Consider the following 27794-nt stretch of genomic DNA (forward strand, 5'->3'; position numbering starts at 1 on the left):
CCCCAATTTTTCTTTCAACCGTGGTGTTCTGTCCTGCATATATTGCAGCCGCCTTATTTGTCCGGACATAGTTTAGAGATAGAAAGTAAAAGCTAGTCGGGGACCGATAAATGTCGGGCAAAGTGATATTTTCGATTTTATTTTTCACTATAGAAAAGACAGGAGAACATGAAGAGGAAGATGGAGATGCACATGGGTCTGTCCTTGTTAATAAACTTATAAGCCCCAAATTACTTTGAGTGTGGTGCCCTTGGCTGGGTAAGAGACTGTGCAAGGCCCTATATCTTGAGAGGTCTGACTATCTCTCAGGAGATAATAAGCCCATAATTGGCATGACCGACATGGAATGTTGATAACTACATCCTCTAAGAATTGAACTCACGGCCTCTTGGAATTTACAGGACATTCAAAAATGTTGAGCAAAAGACCACAATCAATAATTATATGTTGTTTAAGTGAACATATCACTCCATCTCTCTAGTTTTTCTATGGCCAGGCCTAGCTAGAAATGAACTTAAGTAACCTTGTAGAAATGAACTTAAGTAACCTTGTATAATAGAACTTAAGTAACCTTGTATGATGTTTGATAAGTGGCTTCCAAAGCCGTTAAGTCCGGTAGTCCCACTTGAAGAGAATAGTCGGTCTGACCAAGTCGGGTCGGGTTTGGGAGTTCTGGAGTTTGGGGAAATTTAGAATAAAATAAATACTTTTTAGTATTTATTATTTCTAAAACTCTATTATTTGTTTCCATTTGTAAAATAAGTAACGGATATCCTCAAATCCCACAACTTCCTTATTCTTCTCCACGTTTTCTGGGAAACCCTAATCGGGTTTACTTGGTCTATAAATAAGACCTAAACCAGAGGACGATAAATGCTGACTGAGACAAACGAAAATCTATACAAAAGACAAAAAATGAGATAAATCTAGAGGTCCGTTGTCCATGATAAATCCGTTTTATTTCAACCCAAATCGTAACCTTTAGATCCATTAGACCTATCTACACGATAAAAACATTAAATGGTGAACTAAATGTGATTTATTGCTACGAAATATTGTAGTTTATTGCAAATAATCTTGGCTAATAGTAACGTTTAGATCACATCTTCTCCTCATTAACACCCTTTCATTTACTCTTTTAATTTGAACATTCACTTACAACTATATCTCTTTGATATTCTCACACAATCAGTTTTGCAATGTCAACTGGTTGAAAACCCTGTCATCAAAAAAAAAAAAAAAACTGGTTGAAAACCCCATCTCTTCTATAAAATCTGAGTAAAAGAAAATAGTTTTCACATAGTAGAAAGGGGTTTTGGGAATTTTGTGGATTTCTTTGGTGTCATTTTATCAGGTATGGGGTTTTTGGTTTTTCTTGAGAGAAGATCACATATGATAAGTATATTTCAAGAAATATATTCAACAAAAAAAAAAAAAAAAAAGTATATTTCAAGAAATAGCTCAGGATTTTTTGCTTACTCTAGGGGAACTATGTAATGATGGAAGCAATATTTAAGTGGGATCACTTCATTCTTCAATTTATGTCTTTGAAACTTTTATATTAACAAATGTTTTTGTAACTTGCTCGATGATATCTTCCTGCTACCTGGCTTTTAGTTATTAGGACACAAAAGTTTGTCATGGTCTTTTTTTAACAAAGAAAAAAACCATGTTCCCGTAGTCTTTTTTTTTTACAGAAGAAAACCCACGTTTTAAGTGTTCTTATTTTCTCCTCCATGTTCGAATTTCCATTTTGTCACTTTCCCTTGGTTTTCAGTTTTTTTTTTTTTGATGAACTTAGGCTTTTTGCCTTCTTTATTCATTAATAGCAAATGTTTTATTAGTTGTTACATTAGTTATCATCTCTAAGTTCAGAGCTCTTACAATATAATGTGGTGGTTCATCTATTCCCCACTCACCACTAACTTGATTAGCTAAAGTTTCTTTTGCTAAAGAATTTGCAACACTATTGTGATCTCTTGAAATATGATAGAACTTCACTTTATCCATGTATCTTGTTTCATTCCTGATATCACTGATTATGTTTCGAATTTTCCAAGGTACATGATTAGCTTCAGTTTCACATGCCTGTATGACTGTCTTTGAGTCTCCGTCTATGATAACTTTCTTCATTAGTAATCTTTTAGCAAGTCGCAGTCCAATTAAGACCGCTTTTGCTTCTGATTCAAGAGCACTACTTGCCATATAATAATCTGTCTCAGCTGCCATGAATGCCCCTTCAAAGTTTCTAATAACTGCAGCCGAAGCTCCTTCACCATATTTGAAAGCACCATCAACGTTAATTCGAACTTCATCTTCTAAAGCATTTGTCCCTTGAGCATGTTGTGGTTGTATGGGACTATTATTCTCATAAAGTGAATCTTCGAATCTTCTGTTTCTTTCATGTGTTTTTCATAGGTTACAAACATGTCAACTGCTTCTTTAATTGTGGTTGTAGCATCCAAGTGAGCATTTTCAAATATCTTCTTGTTCCTAGCCTTCCATATTGCCCATATGAGGTAAGCACTAAGCTTTACTCCTTCATCTTCTCCTTTATTCTTTATCCACTCTTTTACTGTATCTTGCATAGTTTTGTTTCCCTCAAATTGATATCCTAGAGGAGACCTAAACCAAACTTCTTTGGCAAATCGACACTCTTTGAATAAATGATTAACATCTTCCTCGGACACATCACACATCGGGCATAACGTAGTTGCAGAGTTAGTAAACCTCAAAACTTTGGCTTTCGTCGGAATTGCGTCATTCAAGATTCTCCATATGAACATTTGCACCCTCGGCATCACCTCCAAATTCTTCCAGAGTTTTAGCCATATGAAATCAGTATTACTATCTGTATTGACTTGCGAACTGGAAGGATATTTCATTATTATCAATCTATATAATGATTTAGCAGTAAATTTACCGCTCTCATTAAATACCCATATCATCTTATCTTCATTTGCCGAGTTTCCCAATTGAATTTTCAGAATTTCTTTAGCCGAATACCTATCAAAGACTCTTTCAAGCAAAGTTCGGTTCCACCTTTTGCTGTTTTGATCTATTAACTCCTGCACTTTGATAAGATTTGGGATACCTTCCTCTTCTTCATTCTTACCTGGTTTAAACCCATTAATAGTAGGGACACATGGGTCCTCCCATATTTTAGTAGAAGCTCCATTACCTATGCTAATGCATCTTCCTAATTCAATTTCCTTTCTCATCTCAAGCATGTTTTTTCATGTGTTTGTTGCATTTGATTTACAAGAATAAGACCAGAAATCTTCTTGTTTAAGGTATTTTGCCGTCAATAATCTGACCCATAATGCATCTTTTTCAGTTAGGAATCGCCATACTAGTTTCCCTACCAAAGATTTATTCACGATTGCCATATTACGGATGCCCAAGCCTCCATTTTTCATGTCACTTTGTAGTTTCTGCCAACTTATATAATGCATTTTTTTCACATCTCTATCATGTCCCCACCAAAAATTTCTTTGACATTTCTCTATATCATCTAGTACCTTTTTAGGAGCTAAATTGGTAGATAGAAAATATACTGGGATCGTAGCTAATTTATTCTTTATTAGAATTGTTCTCCCTGCGTGTGATAATGAATTCCTTTTCCAACCCGCCAATTTAGACGACAATTTCTGCAAAATAAAATCATATGAACCGCATTTGTGCTTGGGTTTAAGTAAGAAGTTACCCAAGTACTTGTCGTTTTGCTCCATTTCCTTCACACCTAGTACATTCATCACCTCAATTTTTCGATGTGAGTGACAATTTTTGCTGAACTGTATAGACGATTTATGATAATTTATTTGCTGACCCGAAAACGATGCATATTGATGTAACAACTCCTTTAGGTGATTAATGTTCTCATGTGAGGCTTCGCCAAAGAAAAATAGGTCGTCTGCAAACATAAGGTGGCTAACCGCTGGTGCACGTCTATTAACCTTTAGTCCACGATATAAGAGCCTGCACTTTCATATTGATATACTAACCTGGTTAGCGTTTCCGAACAAAGAATAAACAAATATGGACTTAGGGGACATCCTTGCCTCAAACCTCTTTCACTTCTAAAATTCCCTTTCGGCCTCCCATTTATAAGTACAGAATAAGAAGTCGAGCACACACAATTCATAATCTAGTTATGTATCTGACCGACAATACCGAATCTGATTAGGACTTCTCTCAAAAAGTTCCAGTTGACTCTGTCATATGCTTTTGCCATGTCTACTTTGAGTGCAAAAGCTCCTTCTTTTGCTGTTGTAGTTTTTAAAAAATGAAACATTTCTTGAGCAACAATCAAATTGTCTGATATTTGTCGGCCAGGTACAAATGCATTCTGCACTGAAGATATCATACCAGACAATAATGGTCTAATCCGGTTTGTAATGATTTTCGTAATTACTCTGTAAAGTACATTGCATAAAGCTATTGGACGAAAATCAACCGGATTCTCAGGAGACTTTATCTTTGGTATTAAAGCAATGTGTGTGTGGTTTAGAGTACCTGGAAGGCTTCCTGTTTGAAAATTTTCTTGGATTTGATTGGTTACCTCGTCGCCTACCACATGCCAACATTTCTTATAAAATAAACTTGGGAATCCATCTGGTCCTGGAGTTTTCAGCTGAACCTCCTAACTCGGAAGAGGCAGTAAAATAGTTGTTGAAAGCTTCAAATGTTGGTCATGTGCGTGCTCAATATCAACTTGCTCTTTGCATGCGTCATGGTTGTGGTGTTGTTTCTATGAAGTAATTGTCTTCAAATTTTTATCTATATGGTAATATAAAGTATTGATTTTTTTATATTATGTGATTTTTATCAACAATTACTCCACAAACTAGCTACGGTCGGGACTAATATTCGAGCAGACTATTGTGTTCATTCTTTTATGTTTACTGTTCTCACTTTGGTCACTAGTACCCTTCTTGTATATGTTTATGTGTAGGTGATAATTAATATAGGCAATTACTTTTATATGTAAAATGGAAATTTTGTATTCCAAATAATCTTTTTTGATAATTTCACAGTTATATTTTTATTTTTTATCTCTTTTCATTTGTTAAATTAGTATAGAGGTTTTTTTGGATCGGTTTAATGAAGGTATTCAAATTATGTTTGACTCAAATAATGATGTGATTAATGATTTCATTTGAAGTAATCGAAACTGTTTAAAAATTAATAAATAAAGTATACAAATACGCACACCTTTTTGCTAACTAAATCGTGTGGCTAATGAGTTTCGTCGTGCCGCAGGCACGAATTTTACCTAATTATATATAACCAGTGATCTCGCAAAAGCGAACAACGCGTTACTTCGGGACATCGTCTATAAGGGCCACCAAAGTATAAAATCTTGAAGGAATCCGTAAGAAGCCTAGTTATTAAAAGAAACTATAAAGGCCCCCACTATCAAATCTTAAGAGACAAAAGGGCCACTATCAAATTCTTGAAGCAATCCTCCTATCCATCGTAAATCTTTTAACCATCACATCGTTTAAATCGTGATGTGAATATTGGTCTAGCATCATCCTTGGAATAGTAGATCAAAGTCATCATACTTTCAAAATCAACAATTAGATCATGTTCAATGCACAAAATACAATATGACTAGTCTGAATAAGATTATAGTATTTGGTTCACTAAAAATATATCATTAATCATTAAATACATTACGAAGAAGAATGCACTCAGAATGCAATTCATCCTAAAAAAAGGAATCTTAAACTCAAGTTGAAGAATATGTATCATTTTCTTACAATCATCGATCAGAAAAATTAGAGACAAATTAGTTTTTACCAAATGTTTCTATATTATAAGATTGGTATATCATATTTCATTGCCATGGGACATGACCCTAGAGTAAAATGTGAATTAGGGCAAGGTTTTGTAATTATATAGGTTAAAAAATATAGAAAATAGTTGAAAAGACACAAACATTTGGAAATTATCAAACAGGTCAAAGAGATCCTGAAAGGATCCTGAAATAGTGTCTTGGCTTCCTTATCCTTAACAAATGCAGAAATGACCCGCGTGTCCCAACCTATATAAAGTAATTTTAGAAATAAAAAATCAAATCTCTTCTCTCCCTAGCGAAAAAAAACCATAAAGCGATTCATGGAGACAATTGTTGATCTTCATCTGCATCTTCTTCGAGTTTTAGGATTTGAATCTTCATTTACGTTTAATTTCTCTAGATTCTACTTCTTCAACTTTAAAGTGCGTCGTTCATCACTTAAATACTTCAATTTTTTTCGTTCTTTCTGTTTATCATCAATATAGGTTTTGTAAACCCTATGTCGTTCTTGGGTTTATGCATGGGGATTACGAACCACATTTTCAAGAGTAGATCTACAAATGTGATTTGTAAACCCTATTTTTTTGTTCGTTTTTTTTGGAACGAGTTTTCAAACTCTATTTGCAGTAGTATCTCTATAAATAGGGTTTGTAAACGTTATTTTGCTGTTCATTGTTTTTTTTAATGTGGTTTCTTATTTTCAGTAGTAGATCAACAAATATGGTTTGTAAACCCTTCTTTTGTTCATGGTTTTGGGAATGGGGTTTGCAAATCATATTTGCAGTAGTAGATCTGCAAATAGGGTTTCAATATACTATTTTGTTGTTAATCTTCTGAAAATGGAGTTGCAAACCCTATTTGCAGTAGTGGATCAGCAAATATGGTTTGTAAACCTTTTTTGTGTGGTTCTGAGGAGGGTTTCTAAAATTATTTGTAGTAGTAGATCTACACATTTTCATTCTACAATTATTGTGTGTGTTCACAATTTTTCTAGAATATTTATGCAGAAAATAGTAAAAATCAAAGAAAGAAAGTTGCAAGTTGTCAAAGCATATGCCAAAAGAGTTGTAAAGAAAGAGTATGATATATACAACTACAGATGTACTATGAAAGCACATCATTGTTTATGAAGAAATAGTTGAAAAAATGAGTCTTGATCAAATTACTGCATTCTCTGATAGACCATTTGGGGCAAGCTTTTTATGATGAAGAAATCAAACCTTCAAATTTTGACTGACCAATCTCGATTATCTATGAGTTACTCCGTAGCTACAAAAAGTGAAAGGTAAACTTGAATTTTGTGTGATGGAGATGGAATTTAAGATCGATGATGTGGTTATCCTGTTAGGATTGCCAAAAAGAAGGGTGGTTGTTTCTTCATTTGGAGGGAAAAAAAAAGATGAAGAATTTGGCAGTACGCATTTTGGAGAAAATACCCATAAAGTTTCTACATCATTAATAGAAATTATTGTTGAAAGTTTTATTGAAGAAGAAATCAGGAAACAGATGATTTTGTGAAGTTGATCATTATGGACATCGTTTCATCATTCTTGTTTGCAACAACAGCTGAAACGACCCTTAACTTTGTGTAGTTTGCATACTTAGTTTGCACCCTTTAATAATGCTTGTTGTGTTCACTTTATGCAGTTTTGGTTTCGTCAACATTCAACTCTCTATCGAAAAATCCACCACAAGAAGGACAAATGTCCTCGAATTGTAAGATGGAGTCTGGATCATATAAAGTTGGATTTTCTTCAAGCATTAGAATATGTAACAGATAAGCAGGTATGTTCAATTCTTACATCTTTTAATTTGCAATAAAATATGCAAGTTTATTTTGCAAAGCATTGAGTACAGGGGTTGCATACTGTAATTTGCATACGTTATTTGCAAATGTTGAATGCATACTGTAATTTGCAAAATAAGTATGGCCCCCCAAGTTTGTGACCAGCTTCCTGCCTGGCCCCTTACTTTAGCAAAAATACCCATATGGCCCCCTTTTTCCGTTATCTTTAACATTCCGTTAACTAGTCATATTCTCTCTCCTCCATCTTATCTCTTCTCTCTGCCATCTCATCATCTTCTGCGGCGAAGGTCGCCGGCCAATTTTTCGGCCGGCGACCTTCAAACATTTTTTTCTCTCTCCTCTCTATCTCTAAAAATTTTTGTTCTTTTTTTCTTTTTTTTCTCTCTCTCTAGAACAGATCTAGAGAGAGAGAAAAGAAAAAAAAATTAGAGAGAGAGAAAATAATTTTTTTTAATGTTTCAAGGTCGCCGGCCGACAACCTTCGCCGGAGAAGATGAGGTGGCAGAGAGAAAAGATGAGATGGAGGAGAGAAAATATGACTAGTTAACGGAATGTTAAAGATAACGAAAAAGGGGGCAATATGGGTATTTTTACTAAAGTAGGGGGCCAGGCAGGAAGCTGATCACAAAGTTGGGGGTCATTTAGGAAATAACCCTAATTTAATAAACATAAGTAAAACTACTTATATTCTTCATTTTTCTTCTTCTTCGTCTTCTTCTTCATCATCATCATCGTCGTCGTCATCAACGTTGTCATTGTCGTTAACGTCGTCACTGTTGTCGTTGTCGTCGTCGTCGCGCGTTGCCGTAGTCATCGCTTGTTGTCGTCGTCGTCGCGCGTTACCGTCATCATCGCGTGTCGTCGTCGTCTTCTTCTTCTTCATGAGGATTCGGTGTTGTTGCCTACCCATAGAGGAAGAATCGACTATCTAGTTTCTTTTGGAGGTCATCTGTTTATTTATTAATTTCTTGCTCCCTCCTCGAACTATCTTTCTCTTCATCACTCAGTATATTCTTCATCATTTTTTTCATTTCTCTCTTTACTTTCTTAATTGAATTGTTGATTTTACCATTCTTCTTTGCTTTCCTCATCTCATTTTTTAACCCAATCTTTTTTTATCGTACAAATTCTTATAATCTCTAACATTCATTGAGAATGATTTTCTGAGATTATCTAGTTCTTCATTGAGAGCTTTCAACTTACTTAGTCTTACAGAAATAAGAAGAAGAAACACTATAAGAAACATTGAGAGCTTCTAAAATGGTTTCCACCACAATCTGAAAGCTGACTATGGCAGGAAGGATTTTATTCTTCTGCCTTCTAGCTGTAGCTGGAGAAGTATAACGGTCGAATGTAGGACAAATAAAAAAAGTGTGTTTAAAAAATTTGATTACTAATAGTAGTTAGAGAGAGAAATAAAAGTTTAAAAAACTTAATAGAGAGAAAGAGAGAAATTTAATAAACATAAGTAAAATTTAATTTAAAAAACTTTTTTTCTTTTTTAATATTTTAAAAAAATTTAAAATTTAATATTACTTTTTAAAAAAAGTTTTAAAAAAGTGTCTTTGGTGTTTAGAGGTTTAATTTAATAAACATAAGTAAAATTACTTATATTCTTCATTTTTCTTTTTCTTCTTCATCATCATCCTCGCCGCCGTCATCGTCATCATCGTTGTCGTCACCGTCTTCGTTGTTATCGTTCGCGTCGTCACTGTTATCATCGTTGTCGCGCGTTGTCGTCGCCGTCGTCGTCGCGTGTTGTCGTCCTCGTTGCCCTTTGCCGTCGTCATCGGGTGTTGTCATCATCGTCTTCTTCTTCATGAGGATTTGGTGTTGCTGCCTACCCATAGAGGAAGAATCAATTATCTAGTTTCTTTTGGAGGTCATCTGTTTCCTCATTAATTTCTTGCTCCCTCTTCGAACTCTCTTTCTCTTCATCACCTAATACATTTTTCATCTTTTTTTTCATTTCTCCTTTTACTTTCTCAATTGAATTGTTGATTTCACCATTCTTCTTTGCTTTCTTCATCTCATTTTATAATCCAATATTTTTATCATACAAATTCTCATAAGCTCTAACATTCATTGAGAATGATTTTATAAGATTATCCAGTTATTCATTAAGAGCTTTCATCTTACTTGGTCTAACGAAAATAAGAAGAAGAAACACTATAAGAAACATTGAGGGCTTCCAAAATGTGGTTCACCACAGCCTAAAAGCTAACTGTGGGTCGGAAGGATTTTATTCTTCTGCCTTATAGCTATGGTTGGAGAAGTACAACGGTAGAGTGTAGGTCAAGTAAAAAAAATGTTTTCAAAAAATTTGATTACTAGTAGTAGTTAGAGAGAGAAAGATAAGTTCAAAGAAAGAAACAGAGACAGAGAGAAAAAGAGAGAGAGGTGTAGGTCTTTGGTGTTCAGAGGTTTAAATTCAATCGAGGTTTCTAACGGAAACTAATTCCAAACATGGGTGTTTAAAGGTTTGATTTATAGTAATTCATATTTATTTAATTTCGTAATTATTTTTGGAAAATTCTACCAAATCTTTAGAGAAATAAAACCTTCAACTAATATGATCCCGAAAGTTTAAAAATATAAAAAGACATTAACTATGTTAGTTAATTAATGACTAAGGTATGCGGATTTTTTGTAATTATGTTATGAGGAGTAATAAATATACAGTAAAAATGATAATTTTCATTACATTAAGTTCGGAGCTATAATTTGATTGTTTGAACAGAGAGAAGATGGAGAGAAAAGATCGTGTGAATTAATAATTCTAAGATGAGAGAGAGTAAAGTAGTTATAGAATATAGGGAATGGGTAGTTATTCTCACTTTTACACCTTTATCTTTTAAAGACTTGTTAAAAAAAAGGGTCATGATTTACAAAAAAAATTGGACGATCGAGATTTATAAATGAAAGTTATGACATGGCAACAAAATCTATGTCATTTGTTATATAGACTATGTATCTCCTGCGCCCTGCGGGCACGGTCAATTCCGTCGGGCTTACGCCAGCCATGATTAAATACCTCCATAGCACAAGCACTATACGAAGAAACACATGCACCATAGTGCTAGCACGTCTAGGTTTGGACTCGGTCTGGGTGACGTCAGACGGCGATTTACGTAGACATCGTGTTACATGCACCCGAGAGAATGTTTAAACTCGTTGTGCTTGTGCTATGGAGGTATTTAATCATGGCTGGCGTAAGCCCGACGGGATTGATCGCGCCCGCAGGGCGCGGGCGATACCTAGTCTTTTTAATTAATTACAAATCCAAGAAAAATATGCATAATCATTAAACTAAATTAAGATTTTACATGATAAAGCTAAGCAAGACAATAAAATTTCCTAACTTGAGAGATCCTGATCATCCCTCCATTTTGGTTTCTCCCCAGCCTTCCGCTGATGTGGCGACATATCACTGGAGTGTGGAGCAATTGGAGAGAGAATGGTGAGAAAATATACTCCAGTGATATGTCGACACATCAGCGGAGGGCTGGGGGAGGAACCAAAATGGAGGAATGAATAAAATTTCCTAACTTGGTATTCAATTGGTTGTAACGTTATCCTGAAATATAAATAATTTCTTTTTAATTAATTACATATCCAAACTATCATCAGATCTTGAAGATTAGGCTATACATAAAATGTCGAGAAAAACGATTTTTTTTAAAAACAACTTAAAATTCAGAGCCAGAAAGATGAACAATAAAAACCAAAGAAAAGGAGACAATTAATTACAATTACCTAAATATAATTAAGTCAACCACAACACGAAGAAACAAAATAAATAGAAAAAAAAATTTTGGAAGGTCTATAATTTACCACTCTCGGATGTGGTTTGGAACGGTGAGCCACCACTCTAACCTTAGAAAGTGAAAGTCATAACCATTTATGAAAACAAATATGAAAATCGGAACCTAAAAAACTCAAACAACGTAGAAAGACGAATAATACTGAAACAAATATAAAAATCAGAACTTACAATCATGAGCAGAAAATGAACAATAAAATGCCAAAGATGAACAATAAAATACCAAAAACAAAAAGAGACAATTAATTACAATTACCTAAATATAATTTTGTCAACGACAAAGAGAAACAAAATAAATAGAAAATAAAATTCGAAAGGTCCAAACTTTATCAGGCTCAAATGTGCCACCACTCTAAACCTGAAATAAAAATCATAATTATTTATCAAAACAAATAAGAAATCGGAAATTAAAAAACTCAAATAACTTGGAATTTAAGAGGTTGTTTAAGTGTTTAATTTCATCTAAGTTAATGGGTGGAGAGGGAGGAATAAGTCTTTTACATATAACTACTACTCCTCTAAAATCCTGGATATGTTGAAAATGAGTAAAGGAAAGAGAATTTACTTAGTGGGTTCACTACTTATTTAGAAATATGGGATGTATCTTTAGCAATAGATCAAACAAAAATAAAATATACAAAGTAAAGAAGTATAGATGACTCAAATCTTTCTCGAAATACATAAGTTGAGGACTTCGAAATCAAACAACCTACAAAAAGAAAAATTGAGGATACATCTTTAGAATCCATTAATTTGCAAAGTAATTAATTATGTAGAACATAAATATTTTAAACAGATTATGTTGAGAAAATTAGGGGATCGGATTTATCAGTTTTCCAAGTGAGTAATTAATAGTTATTGGGTTTTGATGAAGAGAATTAAGAGAAGCTATTCGGTTTAGACTTTAGAGAAAATTAACTGGGTAGTTATTTTCTTAAATTAAACTCAAGGTAAAGAAAATAGAGGGAGAGAGTGGGGGAAGTTAGGAGGTGGTTTGTGACTGGGTAGTTATTTGCTTAAATTCACAACTAATATGTAATAGTTATCAAAAAGTCTAAGAGTTTTGCAGGTGGCTCTTGGATATATGTCAAATATATTTTTTGATTGTTTTTGAAATTTCTAATATATTAAAAAAATTGAATACAGTGCATAAAGAAATAAGTTAACACAAAACTAAGTAAAACTTCATTACAAACAAATCAATTACCAACTAAAAAACATTAATTTCATTGAGAGGGAGGACAAAATGACTGGGGATGCAATGAAATCAAAGATGTGCCCTACCACTGTAAATGACAAAAATACAAATGAGTTCAGAGGGTCTTACAAAATTTACAAAATTAAAGAACTTGGAGAAAAATTAAATCGATAACCTGATTTTTCACCTTACCTTATATATTAGGTCTCTTCTTTTCCGAACGTAATGTTGAAACAATTAGAGTGAATATCGTCTGAATTAAGTTTCGAAGCTATATGAATTTCGATCTGCAAAAATATTCACCCACAATGAAAAGAACTCACATATAATAAGACATAAAACGTATGGCTAAAACTAATATACTACTAATGGAAGAGATATATTGCTAAACCTTAATCAAGTTTAAGACTTATTATACTAACAATTATGCAAAAAAACATTGTGCACCAAGAGCTTGAAACTAAAAACAATTATTTAACCGAAATAGTGCACTGAATAACTTCAGAGAAAAATAAACAATATTACCACTTACTAACCAAATCTACTCAACAGACAGATACAAAAAATCTTGTAGAAAAAACTCAAAAAAACTTATAATATAATTTTCTTAGATTTATAGCAAACCTCTAGATAAACTAAATAAAATCGATGACCAAGATTTTGTTAGATATAGATTTAGATTCAAAATAGTTTTATGTTTTAGAATGAGGGGTAGACAAAATGAGTATAGAGACCGAACTAATTTAGATTCTTTACATTTTTTTGGTTTTTAAGAAAAATGAGAGAGAGGTACTGGATTGCTGTTTGTTGGTGAATAATTGAAAAATTGGAGAGAAGTACCGATTATCAGTTAGTTTTCAACTTTATAAGGGTAGTATTTTCTTTTTAAGTAAGAGTAAATATCATGGATAATTGGAAGTTGTGGAGGGAGGGAAATGGGAAGATCATGGAGGTGAACCGACCATTGAAGAAGACAAATGCTAAATGAAGCTGCATAATTGCTTCAAAAAGCTATTTGCTAGACACAACCATTTATTTTTTATTAAATTGCTAAACAACACTAAAAATTGATTTATTGGTTTTATCTAGCAAATAATTTTTTGCACCTTAAATTGCTAAATACAACTATGTTTTAACTTCCCAAAATTATTTACTAGACACAACCTTTTTTTTAATTAAATTATTAAATAAAAATAAAATTAGTTGTATTAGTGTTATCTAGCAAATATTATATTGAGGTTCTAAAAAAAACATTGCTACAATTTAGACCCGATAAACAAAAACTACTAGGATTATAGAAGATACTTTGTGATTTTATGTATGATTTTATATATTGCCCTTGGACTTGATAAACCAGACTTCTAATCTATAAATACCCGTTTGATTTAATTTAATGAAATATACACTATTAACTTTTAAACCAAGCTTGACTAAGTCATAATAGTTAGGATTATAAAAGATACTTGTGATTTTATGTATATCCATTGGACTTGGTAAACCAAACTTCTAATCTTTAAAAACCCATTTGATTTAATGGAATATACACTATTAAGGTTTAAACCAAGCTTGACTAAGTCATAGTAGTTAGGATTATATTTGATTTTCTTGTAGTGTTGGTTTAGCAATTTAAGACAATATTCGATTAATTTTATTTAGTTATTTTGTCTAATAATTTTTCTAGAGTTGTGTATAGAATGGAAGAGAAATTCGGTTATACTTGATTTTTACTGTTGGTGTTGGTTAGCAATTTAAGACACTATTTTAATTAGTTTTGTTTAGTTATTTTTATCCAATAGTTGTCTTTAGTAAAATTGAAGTTGCATATAGTAGCATCCTTGAAGAATTAGTTTTACATGGAGGGTCACAATTTACAAAAAGTATTAGATGGTTGAGATTTATCAACGCCATAGTTATGACATGGCAAAAAACCTAGCTGAATTGTTATATAGATATCTATCTTTTGATTCTAGTATAAAGTTAAAAAAACATAGAAATAAGTTACGGATTGGTATGGCCCGGGTCGATTCCCAGTCTCAGATTGGACATCTGGATTAGGGCTTGGTCTGGTACTATCAACGTTGGTTGGTTAGGCCCGACCCGCACCTATCACTAGCTATCATTATCCCAAACATAAGTCAGAGTTGGACCAATTTTTCTCCTTCATTACAACAAATGTAGCCACTAAGGACGGTTCAAAACGGTTCCAGCAACCATAATGTCCCAGCAACCATAATGTCCCAAATAACTACCATGGGCATGACTTTGACTAAATTGGTGGCCCACTTATTTTGGGAGGATTTGGTGGTGGTCCTAAACTATTTTATTAAAAGTTTGGGCTTTGACTGGGTTCGATAGAAAACCACTTCTGTGTGGCCACTGTAACGCGGTGGTCAAAATTTAAAACATTACTTTGCTAGTTTGGGCCAAGTCAAACCCTGGTTGCACATTGTCACAGTCCCATATGATGGACTCTTTATGAGTTCCCCTTAAAAGTATCGTATCATTAGTAGTGACCCATTTGGTTAGAAACTAAAATTAAAAAAAAAAAATCACTGTGATTTTTTTTTTTGAAACAAAATTCACTATGATTTAGTTTCCTTAATTAAGTAGATATGAACGTGTGGCTTTACGCGTTCCACGTAGTCTTGTTTATTTGGGATGCCCTAAATCTGCATTATAAATACTAGTCTAAGAAGTTCTCGTGGAGCGGCAGTCAGTACCTCTCTCTCTATAATTTCTCTATCCAGACTTATCCTGTTGCAGACATGGTAATAGATACCATGCAAAGGTAAAATAGTTGATTTCTAACTTTTTGTATTTGATATATTGTATATGCAACAACCTTTGTTTTGTTAGATACAGTTTTCCTTTACCATAATTATCTTTTCACAAAATTTTACCGTCATGAATCAACAAAAGATGGCTAATCGCATAGTACCGTGTAGGATCTTGAGAAAATGAATTTAAGTTGGTAAATTTAAGTTTCACAATTCCCTTTTTATCAAACTAAGAAGTACTTTGTGATCTGTTTTATGTCTACAAACTTATCATGTAATAGAGGTAAAGGCTGATCTACTTTCTCGTATTCTCAAAATTTTCAGGTTAAGGAGAAGGTCTAGTTTGTGAAAGTTCGATTATCGGATCAACGATTTACCATATTACTTCTTTATTGATGGCGGAACGGGAGTTTTCTCCAGACTTTTCTCCACACATGGTATACTTTTCGTGAAATTTTAAAAGCGTGTTTCAATTTTGTTAAAAATGTCCCTCGCGCTCTTTTGACTTGGTAAATCTGGTTTGACCCTCTTTCTTAGAGTCGCCCCAAAATCAACAGACTCGGGCCAAATTTTGTTAGAAAAATTCGACTCAAAATTCACCGAATTTGTCTCAAAATCCATTGATTTTGGAGTTCAAATTGGTGAAATTTGTCACAAAACTCGATCTATGTCCACCATTTTGAGTTGTATGTAGTAGTGGTGACACACAATCACAAAATTTGTTTTTAAATTCGGAATAAGTGAACTTAAGCTGATTTGGTTACTAAATTGACTCGTGCCCACTGATTTTAAGTCCAATAAAAGGGAAGTGTTTGTTTGGAGAGCGACACTCTTAACCATTTTCTAAGATATGGAGTCGTCAGTAACACTATTGGAAGGTGCCTTTAAGATTTCGTTCGCGTTCCCACAAATTTTATTCTCTTCCCTTAATATCTTTGACAATATTTTAGTATTTCAGATTTAATGGTCAAAATATTGTTACTAATATTAAATTGATTTAACTTTCCGGGTGTATGGTATTGGTTTTATTGGTTATAAGTCACTATTAATCTATATATATTTTCGGAATAACCGTAACATTTCGATAACACATCTATCTGGTCTTTATTTTATAATTATATATAAAAATGGTATATGCATCTCATACATTCCGTTGACCAGTTAATATAACACAAATGTGAATTTAATTATATTTTAGTGAATATGAATATTATTTTTATGGCTAACTTGAATTTATGGTGTATGTTTTCACGACTAACCATACACACATTTAAATTAAAGATACATTGATAAGAAGGAATTATGAGTTGTGAGATAATTAGATCATGAATAACGTACATGTGTAGTGCCGGTAAGAACTACGTTGGCTTCTTCTTTTCTTTTTTTTTTTTCTCTTTAAAAAAAAAAGAAAGCCTCTTTTTACCCGACAAATGACAATGTCTACAAGTAGTTTTTTAAAGGCCAGCACTTTGGAGAAAGTTAAATAGTTTTCGGGGTGTGAGACTTGGTCAAAAATTGGTCAATTTTGTTTGAAAATTTTATTTAGGGGGAAAGCAAAATACTTCTCCACCTCAGCTCTCTCTCTCTCCACCTCACCTCACTCCACCTCACCTCACTCCACCTCATTATCTTCTCCGATTAGATCGTCGGCCGGAAAATTTCCGACCGGCGACCAAAAAAAAATAAAAATAAAAATTTCACTCTCTCTAGAAACTCCGGAGAAGGGGGTTCCTTTCGCCGGAGTTCTGGTCTGTTGAAGAACAGACCGATCTGGTCTGTTCTTCAACACACCCGCTCTGGTATGTTCTTCAACAGACCCGTTCTGGTTTGTTCTTCAACAAACCCGCTCTGGTCTGTTGAAGAACAACCCTGCTCTGGTCTGTTCTTCAACAGACCGGAACTCCGGCGAAGGGAAACCCCTTCGCCGGAATTTCTAGAGAGAGAGAGAGTGGAAAAAAAAAATTTATTTTATTTTTTCATGGTCGTCGGTCGGAAAATTTTCCGGCCGGAGACCTAATCGGAGAAGACAAAGAGGTGAGGTGAGGTGGAAAGAGAGTGAAGTGAGGTGGAGTGTTTTCTTTATTTCCCTGAAAAATTTCTAAAATTTTACATATTCTATTTAAAATTTCACACCCGAAAACTATTTAAGTTTCCCCAAAGCGTTGGCCTTTTTAAATTACCAAAAAACTAATTCTTTTACTGATTTTAAGCAAGCTAAGCCTTTCAACAGAGAAAAAAAAAAGATAAACTAAGCCAATGCGGCTTTGTGTGGCTTAACACATAATAGATTTTGTAAGGAGATGACAGAATGCTCATAAAGTCTTAATACCTAAAGATCTTAGGTCACTAGGGTTTCTTTTGAATCTGGGGAAGCTAATAATTTATATATAGATAGAAAGATTTATAGATATATGTATAAATATATATATATATATATATATATATATATATAGGTGCCATTTACTTTCAATTTATTGTAAAAGGTCATTATTTTTTTTTCGGAAGATTAAGAGTTCTGCTCCCACTGTATTGTGATAAATTTCAGATGGAGATATTGATTTAAGAACACTTGGTGCTTTGAAACTGGGTCAGTACCACTGAAAACATATCTTTCAGATGCCAACAACCCTTAGTTGGATCAGTAATAGGTATTATCTTCTACCTAGAGGTCAAGGGTTCGAGACACATGTTGAACAATTCAAAAAAAAAACATATCTTTCAGATGGAGGTATCGACTTAACAACAATCAGTGCTCATATGATATTGGACTTGTTAGCAAACGAGATGTATTCTTTGCTAAGAAAAGAAGAAAAAGCCAAGAAGGAATATGAGGTGAAAGTGAGATGTATTCTTTGCTAAGAAAAGAAGAAAAAGCCAAGAAGGAATATGAGGTGAAAGTTATCGATAACATCAAAGCCAGGGTATCAAAATCTTTAACCTCCATTAGTGGAAGTGTTTATCTAATTTTGTAAAGTGAATGTGTAAATAGAAATATCACATCCTCTCTATATTTGTAATTGTAATTTCTATTTTTTGTTTGTGTGAATGTGTTGATTTTTTCCTTTGCAAAGTCTATAAATACAGGTCCAATGATCAATTAAGTTTATCTTTAATTTTATTGTGTCGAGACTATTAATTTCACATGGTATCACGAGTATAGGGATTTTTTTCGACGTTATTTGGGATCTTTCTTGTTTTCTTTTTTTATCTATTTAGCGCCACTTGAAGGTCGGTATATCTCGTCCAATATTATCGGCTAATTTTTTCTTTCCGCTTCGGAATCAGACTTTGTTAGTCAGATTTGTTCGTCTTTTGGTTTTCATTTGTCACTAAATATAATCAGACCTATAAGGGTAGATCTCCATTACACTACATCAAACTTTTCTGATCATTTTTTTTGTTAGATTATGTTATTTTTGTATTGACTTAAAGACGAGATTAACCCAAAACCCCCTTACCCAATCCCACTGGCCCCACCTTAAAAAAGGCTAAAGCCACCTAGTATGAGGACTCACCAACTAAAGAGTTGACCTACTCAATTACCCTCGACGCAATACATGTGTTGCATTGGAACCTCGTCTTATATAATCAATTTTGATGATCAAAAAAAATTTTCAAGTCCGGTTTGTTTACTAATGTTACAAATGGAATCTTCGTGCACATCAAGAGGAATCCGAAAGTTTGAATGACTTGTTCTCTCTCTGACCAGTAGTAATGAGGCACTACCGGATGAAGCAACAGTAGTAACTATATTGTCATTTTCCCGACATGTTGCTGCAATTGTATTGTATAAAAACCTGTTCCTGCCCCATCGTTGAGGAAAAATACTAATCCTTCATTGTTATTTACAGAACTAATAATAGCCTAAAGCGTGGCGTTGTGCACTATTCAGAAGGTTAACTTTTGAAGTTAATTTTGTATCATTTATTCATGCTGGTAGTGCACTAATAATAGCATATTTTCCCTGATAAACCAGTTGCCTGAAATTTCATTCCATTGTTGATTAGGTTGAGGCATGAATGGGAAATCATCTTTCAAAGATTTACCATACTCTAAGAGGATTTCATTGAGGAGGTGCAAACCCAAATCCCGTATTTGAGAATTTGTTGGTTCTGTCATACCTCGTGTAGTATGAAGTTGATGTCCAAGATCATCACAAATGTTTAGGGCAAACATATCCCATAAAGAAGATGATTTAGTGGTACGCATTTTAATAGTATGATACAAAACAACCTTCGTCATTGATAACCTGTAATCATTTTTGCATCTTCTTCTAAACATAATATCCATTCACCATCATCTTCTAAAAGTCCACGGGCAACACATGTTAATTTGAAAGTGTCACACACTTCACCATTTACTGTAAGCAACGATTCGAGTGATACTGGACCCTTCACAACAATTAATAATAACCGTAACTACAACATTTCCCCTTCGTTAGGAATAACAAAATACATTTTCCCTATTGCAAACTCTTTTTTCCATTTCAACCATAATTTAGATCGTTTGTCCCACACATAGTGTTGAGGGAATTCCTAAGGGCTATTTCCCAAATAGCCCCCAACTTTGTGACCAAGTTCCTGCCTAGCCCCATACTTTGTTAAAAATACCCAGATGGCCCCCTACTTTGTGACCAGCTTCACTTTCAAACCAGACCTTCAACGTCTGGTTTCTCCGGCGAAGGGAGAGGCGAAAGAGAAATAAATAAAAAATTAGAGAGAGAAAGAGAAAAAAAAATGGAATTTTTTTTTATGTTTGAAGGTCGCCGACCAAACGACCTTCGCCGATGAAGACGATGAGGTGGCGAGAAGGTGAGGTGGCAGAGAGAGTTGATGAAATGGAGGAGAGAAGGTGATGACTAGTTAACAGTGTTATAACAGTAACTCAAAAAGAGGGCTATCTGGGTATTTTTGACAAAGTAAAGGGCTAGGCAGGAAACTGGTCACAAAGTTGGGGGTTATTGGGAAATAACCCAATTCCTAATAATTGTAATTTTTTGTTGCTAGATCTATGCCACAACGGAAGAAGAAAGCCATTAAAGTGGATATTTCGTTATCAGCTTTAAACTAAAGACATCAGGATTGTCCATAGGATGGAAAACGACATAATGCATACCAGGTAAATACACAGCCAACCTCACAACGAATGGATATTCTTCATGTAGTAAATAATCGAATAATCTCCATGCTGCCTCTGGTGGTGTAATATATCGTGAGTCAATATATTGTTGAATCTCATCAGTTGCACCCACAACTATTGTAGTACGATCATCCCCCTTGTAGATGTATTTATTTATATATTTGACACAATGCACACTCACGCAAACTTCTACATTAATGTGCCAATCAAACAATTTAAGAAGGTGAGGATCATAAGGAATGATGTCCCTATTATCAACCAAATGACCCCTAACAAAGAAAGCATGACCATCATTACGACGACGATACATGGGGTGTCCATCTTCCCCCATTATTGTTTTATCCACAAACTTACGAGGGTAACCTTTTGAGCATTTTTCGTTTATCATACACGGAGGCGTCGTACGTCATAGACCACATGGACCGTGTACCATACAACTTTTAACAGTCTCAAGAAGTAAGGGATCGGCATCTTGATCTGGAAATTCAGCACAAATAAATTTATCAACCTGAGCAGGTGTGTGAATTTTGTGTAATTTTTTAAGGAAGATGAGAGCATGCATATGAGGCAATCCTAGTTTCTGAAACTCTATTGTGTAAACATGGGCCACAACTTTTCCGAACAACCCATCCTTATTAATTACACTCATTAGTTTTCTGCGCTTTAACTCGAACACACGTGCAACTAAATCTGGTCGATCAATAGCGCTTTGATTGGGTAATAGTGCAGTCATTATCTCTAGCCATTTGGGGTTTGCACTCATTGCTAAGAGAATGTTAGAAGTGACTCGAATATGTATTGGTATTAAATCCGATTTACGACCCGCCAACCCGCTCAGTTTCGGCGCCGAATTTTGGACCCGTTAGCAGAGCTGATTACTGAGACAGAGCTGGTATGCGAAGCAGGGCTCCGAGGCAGAGCTGCACTCCGAGACAGAACTGGAATGCGAAGCTAGGCTTATATCGGTTATTAGTGTTAGCGTATCCATGTAATGTCGGTTGTAGATAGAGAGTCGGTGAGGCGGTGGGATTAGGGTTTAGTGGCTATATAAACTAAACCCTAAGAAGATATCAGTAGCACAATCTCACGAAATCTCTTGTGTAACTTGTTTGCTTATCATAGTGGAAATCATCGCGTTGTTGTCGCCGTGGAGTAGGTCTCACCAACCGAACCACGTAAATCTTTGTGTTCTGTTTTGTATTGTTCTTTACTATTCCTATTGCTTCTACTTGATTACTCGTATTGATCACATTAAACCCGGTTGGCATAACAAACTGGTATCAGAGCTTTGATTTTGAGGTTTTTGTGATGGCGAAATACGAGATAGAGATGTTCGATTGAAGTAACGATTTTAATCTTTGGAAGATTAAGATGCGAGCAGTATTAGTTCAACAGGGTCTGCTGAAGACGTTGAATGGAAAGGTTGCACTCGCTGAATCATTTTTAGAAGCAGAGAAGGAAGATATCACGGAGAGAGCTCATGGTCAGATTCTACTCTGTTTGAGCAATGAGGTCTTGCGAGAAATAGCGAGGGAAACTACAGCCGATGGGCTATGGAGTAAGCTGAAGACAAGGTATATAACGAAATCTCTAACTAATCGTTTGTATCTAAAGAAGAAATTATTTATTTTACAGATGTTAGAAGGGGAATCGTTGAAAGACCATATGGATGAACTCAATTGAGTATTCTTAGATTTGGCAAATATAGATGTCAAGTTCGAAGAAGAAAATAAGGCAGTATTATTGCTTGCATCCCTGTCACCATCATATGAAAGCTTTGTTGATTCTTTTATGTCTGGTAAAACAACTACAACCTTTGAGGATGTTAAAGCAGCATTGAACTCGAAGGAGTTGAGACGGAGGTCAATGGAAGAAAGCAGCTCAGGAGATGGTTTGGTTGTGAGGGGAAGGTCGCAGCATGTGGTCGATGGGAAGGGTCGTTCACGGTCTAAATCGAAACCTAAGAAGTACAGATGCTATAATTGTAAGTTAGAGGGACACTTCAAGAAGAATTGTAATGAGCTTAGGAAGAAGCCAGGTGAGGCAGCAGTCATCGAAGAAGATGATGGTAGTGTCTTGGCAGTCATTGAAGAATGTGATGAAGCTATGGTTCTGGCGATCAATGCCTGCTTCGCTGAAGATAGGTGGATTTTGGATACTGGTTGTACATTCCATGTATGTCCTCATAAGGAATGGTTTTCCACTTACATAGTCATTAATGGCAGTAAGGTGTTAATGGGAAACGGCGCTCCTTGTAAGATGGTTAGAATTGGTACTATTCAGACCAAGATGCACGATGGTGTTGTGAGGACTATAACAGACATCAGACATGTTCCAGATTTGAACAGGTTTCTAATCTCTTTGACAACTCTGGATGATAATGGTTGCAAATATACTGGTGAAGGTGGTGTTCTTCGGATTTCTAAGGGGAGTCTTACAGTTATGAAGGGGTTGAAAAAGAATGGCTTATATGAGCTACATGGTAACACTGGTACCAAATCTGTAGCGGTATCACCATCAGACAAGGAAGTTGAGACTACCAAGCTATGGCATATGCGGTTAGGGCATATGAGTACTGAAAGGGGGATGGCTATACTGAAAAACAAGCAGGGTTTACTCTGTGGGCAGAAGGTTGGAAAATTGAAATTTTGTGAACATTGTGTCTTCGGGAAGTAATGGCGCATAAAATTCAGTACAGCGGTTCATAATACCAAAGGAACTCTGGATTACATCCATTCAGATCTCTTGGGCCCCTCTCGAGTTAGGTCACATGGTGGGGTAAGATACATGTTAACCTTGAAAGATGATTTTTCCAGGAAAGTATGGGTCTACATACTGAAACGCAAAGATGAAGCATTCGTCAAGTTCAAGCAGTCAAAGACCTTGATCGAGAAGCAGACTGGAAAATCGATCAAACGCTTGAGGACTAACAATGGCATGGAATTTTGCGGAAATGAGTTTAATAGGTTCTGTGTAGACGAAGGGATTGTGAGACACCATACGGTCAGAAAGACACCACAGTATATGGTGTGGCGGAGCGTATGAACATAATTCTATTGAAACGATCTCGTTGTATGCTTTCAAATGCAGGGCTGCCGGAGGTGTCTGGGCTGAAGCAGTAAACACGACAGCGTATCTGCTAAATATTTCTTCCTATACATCTATTGACTGTAAAACTCCTAATGAGGTGTGGTCTGGTTATCCTGCGAAGTATGAGAACTTAAGGATTTTCGGCTGCCTGGCTTATGCACATGTTAAGGAAGGTAAACTTGATCCGAGAGCTAAGAAATGTGTATTTCTTGGATATGGATTGGTATCGAACCCGGTTTACGACCCGCCAACCCGCTTACTAGGTTTCGGCGCCAAATTTTGGACCCATTAGCAGAGCTGATTACTGAGACAGACCTGGTATGCGAAGCAGGGCTCCGAGGCAGAGCTGGACTCCGAGACAGAGCTGGAATGCGAACTAGGCTTATGTCGGTTATTAGTGTTAGCGTATCCATGTAATTTCGGTTGTAGAGATAGCCGGTGAGGCGGTGGGATTAGGATTTAGTGGCTATATAAACTAAACCCTAAGGAGATATCAGTACCACAATCTCACAAAATCTCTTGTGTAACTTGTTTGCTTATCATAGTGGAAATCATCGCGCCGTTGTCGTCGTGGAGTAGGTCTCACCAACCGAACCACGTAAATCTTTGTGTTTTGTTCTTGATTGTTCTTTACTATTCCTATTGCTTCTGCTTGATTACTCGTATTGATCACATTAAACCCCAATTGGCATAACAAAAAATATCTGGATGATGATAACGTGTGATTGTCATGGAGTCTTGATATATTTCAAACAAATGTCTATAACTACTTGTAAAGGATGCGGGTAAGATAAATCGACGACCTACTTGATCAGGACGTAACCCAGCACTTGCTATATCTGTGAGACCGTTATACAGTTCAGAACATAACTTGCTCTGATTAAGTCTAATATAATTTAAGCAGTTTTGTTCTGTTTAGGTCCATGCATCTACCAAAAACACTTGGAAGAAATTACACGCCCTTCATATGGTTGAAAATTCATCAAGACGCTGGAAGAGGCGAATACTGAAGAACTGCATTTGAGTGAAGCATTTTCTACTTATCCGGTTCAATTTTGTATCCCACTTGATGATGCATAAAATGTCCAGACGTTGATTAACGTCTGAAGAGTCAAGATTAGACATGAAGTCTACAGGGTCAAGACGGCTTAAGGCAATAGCACCGCTGAGCTCCTGATGGTCCACCGAATGTTCCCCTAATTGGGAGGTCGACCAGAAGAAACCAACCCTGCAAGACGCCATTGGCATGGGCAGATCAGCCATGGGGTCTTCAAAGGAGTGAGGGGGGTTCACACAGGTTCGGCCAGTGTCTTACGCCCAGAACTGGGGAGGCAGCAGAGCCAAGAGACCTACCGACTTAATCCCGAAACTTCTAGAAAGATCTCAGACGGCTACACATCTCGAAGTGTTTAAGCCACTTTGGACTCCACGTATCTAAAGGAGGAAACTTCTCTTTTAGAGTCTATCACACCGGCAAGATATCTACGGAGAATCCTTGAACTTGGGAACTTCCACTTATCAATGATCCGGGATAGACTCTGAGAGAAACCCTAGATACTCGAGAGAGGAAACTTTCCCTTCGGTTTGATGGCAACCGCCTCACCAGCGCCACTAATCACAGTCGGCCTAACATCGCCTATAAAAGGCCCCCCACATCGTCCATCACAAGACACGATCGATTCACCCTAAAAAGATCACAAGAAACTCAGAGTTCCCATAACTCGCCTCCCAAAAGGATCAATCAATATTCATTCTTTTACTGCAAAGAGCACCTTGACTGGCTTAAGCGTCGGAGCGGTTTTCGAACCCTTTGCAGGTTTTCCTCCCTCGGGAACAGACGAACAGGAGCAATAAGCAGGAGCCAGGAGCTAGAATAAGAGAAGCATAGCAGGAAGCGGAGCAAGAAGCGGAGCAAGAAGCAGAGCTGGAAGCAGGAACGTCGAGTTAATCAACCTCCAACATAACGGAGGATTCATACATAACGAAGGCTGTCATGCATCAACTTCTTTTTTTATGTTGATTTAACGGAAGGCCAATTTTCGACATCAGCACCACTGTTTAAGTTCCGGATACTATCCCTACTCTCCGTACAGAAAAACCAAAACATAATATAAGGGCAAATGAGTAGGGTGACAGTCAGATATTCTCATTAATTCAGTACCCCCTTTCTGTTGGGTTGTGGTGTCTTCAACTGTTCTAAGCGGAATCTCAGACATTTCATGTCTAACATTAGTAGGTCAAAAAATCATCATGCGTAAGCTAATAATTAACTAAGAGTTATAGGATTACCTTAATCGCTAAATTTTCCCTCGAACCTTTCCAATCGAATGCAAAGACCAAAAGCTCCAAATGTTGCTCCTCTACTCAAGACACACGAATCATAAATTTGATCTCCCACCTTTTAGCTACAACTCCAATGGTGGTTTGATATGAAGAACACCTTCTTCTTTATGACTAGTTAGATAGTTTGAGAATTATCTCTCTTTCTTTTTCTACTTGATAGTGTAGAGGTTGAAAGCTTCTTGAGAAATTCCACACCTTATTCAAGTCCTTAAGAGGCGTTATATAGAGTCCTAAGTTAGAGTCCAACCCTAATTAGGTTTCTTAAAAAGTCACTTTTGAATAAGATTAAGGAAATAGTGAAAAATAGAAACTAGTTTCTATTTTTTCAATTCCTCTATATTGGTCGGCCAAAGCAAGCCCATCTTGGGCAGATCTGGCCAACCCATATATGGCCACACGGCCAAGCTGTGTCGTACCCTTTTGGGCCTTAAAACACCCCTTTTGGTGCCCGGGCCAAATACCCTTCTTTTGGGCGTTTTGTGTTATCTTTGCCTAAACTTCTTTTAGGCCTATGAGACATGTGTTTGGGACTCCCCCATGATTATATGTCTCATCCCACTAGTCATATCATTTGATCAAATAGACATTAATTTGTGTAACCCAATGTAGGATCTGGTCGAAGTTAGGAATTACTTCGTAATTCGACGATCCTAGTTGGTTTCTAGCTAAACACTACGACCCCTAAATCGTCCGGACTTGATGATCTTCTTCATCAGTTGTCCTATCCAAAAAATTGGTCGCAGTGCATCTTGTTTGAAAGACATTTCCTTCACTTTCAAGTGCAAGACTATCTCACAGGATGAAGATACTTTAGTGTCATCTCTAGGGATTACAATAGCAATTTCATCGCTTGTAGGTAGATTATATCGTCCTCTGTCGGTTCATGCATTATATCGAAGACTAACGGGTATGTCTTTGTCTGACGAATTAAATTAGAGTAAAATTTCGTGAGCCTACTTATAGATGGGGAAAAATGCATTATGATCTATCAAAGTGTCATGGATAATTTGGAGGATTGAAACATCTAAATCGTCATTTCTACGACTACGGATGTTTAAAGTAGATGATAGATTATAAACATAAAGGTGAGCATAGGAGAGAGTAACTCCTGACTCTGGTATGAGTGATCCGGTTCTGTGACGCAGTTCTCCATGTATAGTGAATGAGATAAGACCCTGACCATTGAAATTCTACGATCCAAGTTGCATCCTAGACTTGTGAAAGCATTTGATCTGTTGTATCGTCGAATATTAAATCGAAATGCTTTACATTTAACATCAGCACCATCATGAAATTCTTTTAACGACAAAGGGGGTTCACGCAGTTGTGATAGTTGAATTTTTTTCTTATAAACAACATGTCCGAAGTAATGGACCATTTGTACGAGAACTACTTAACTTTTCATCAAGCCAGTAGGGTCTTTTGCAATGTGGGCAAACAACTTCCATTAATCCAAGGGAATGACGTTCCAAAGTCACAGTTGGTATGCATTCAACGAATAAAGATGTAAGCGGGTTGAATTCATCAACCGTATTATCAGATGTAGTTCGAGAGCGGATGGATGGTTCACCCTCTTCATAACAGTTAGAATTAAACCTTACACGCTTAGTCAAATGTGTATGGTAATCTGCCGTGATGAGCGCCTACTCAAGTTTATTTTACATATTTTTATTTAAGATAACATGAGTAATTTAGAGACTGTACACTAGATTTTTTTTATTTAAGTTAACAGGACATACCTCGGGTTGAGTTGTTATCGTTTTCCCTTTCGATGGCATGTTACCCTTTCACTCTAGCGACGCATGCCTTGAGAT

General features: G+C 35.8%; 1 protein-coding gene and 1 long non-coding RNA gene across 2 annotated transcripts; one reads left to right on the forward strand and one right to left on the reverse strand.

The window, feature by feature from the left end:
* Positions 1–1815: 1815 nt before the first annotated feature.
* On the reverse strand, positions 1816–3230 carry LOC147548197 (uncharacterized). The gene is made up of 2 exons (XM_086668003.1): positions 2428–3230; positions 1816–2359 (listed from the first exon to the last, which is right to left on the reverse strand). The coding sequence occupies exons 1-2, from the start codon at positions 3228–3230 to the stop codon at positions 1816–1818; spliced, it is 1347 nt and encodes a 448-aa protein (XP_086524129.1).
* Positions 3231–15286: 12056 nt separating this feature from the next.
* Positions 15287–18526, forward strand: LOC147548198 (uncharacterized). The gene is made up of 4 exons (XR_015238794.1): positions 15287–15419; positions 15733–15845; positions 17954–18194; positions 18252–18526. It is a non-coding gene; the product is annotated as an uncharacterized LOC147548198 (long non-coding RNA).
* The last annotated feature ends 9268 nt before the right edge of the window (positions 18527–27794 follow it).

This window comes from Eschscholzia californica, unplaced genomic scaffold (assembly GCF_041429995.1).
Source record: "Eschscholzia californica isolate CP2 unplaced genomic scaffold, dmEscCali1.0.p SCAF_3, whole genome shotgun sequence".
Classification (NCBI taxonomy): domain Eukaryota; kingdom Viridiplantae; phylum Streptophyta; class Magnoliopsida; order Ranunculales; family Papaveraceae; genus Eschscholzia; species Eschscholzia californica.

Excerpts from the sequence above, each read along its gene's own strand:
- LOC147548197 (XM_086668003.1), bottom strand. The coding sequence starts at position 3,230 with ATGCTTGAGATGAGAAAGGAAATTGAATTAGGAAGATGCATTAGCATA. Across the intron at positions 2,360-2,427 it reads ATTAAAGAAGCAGTTGACAT|TCCCATACAACCACAACATG; the intron begins GTTTGTAACCTA and ends TGAGAATAATAG.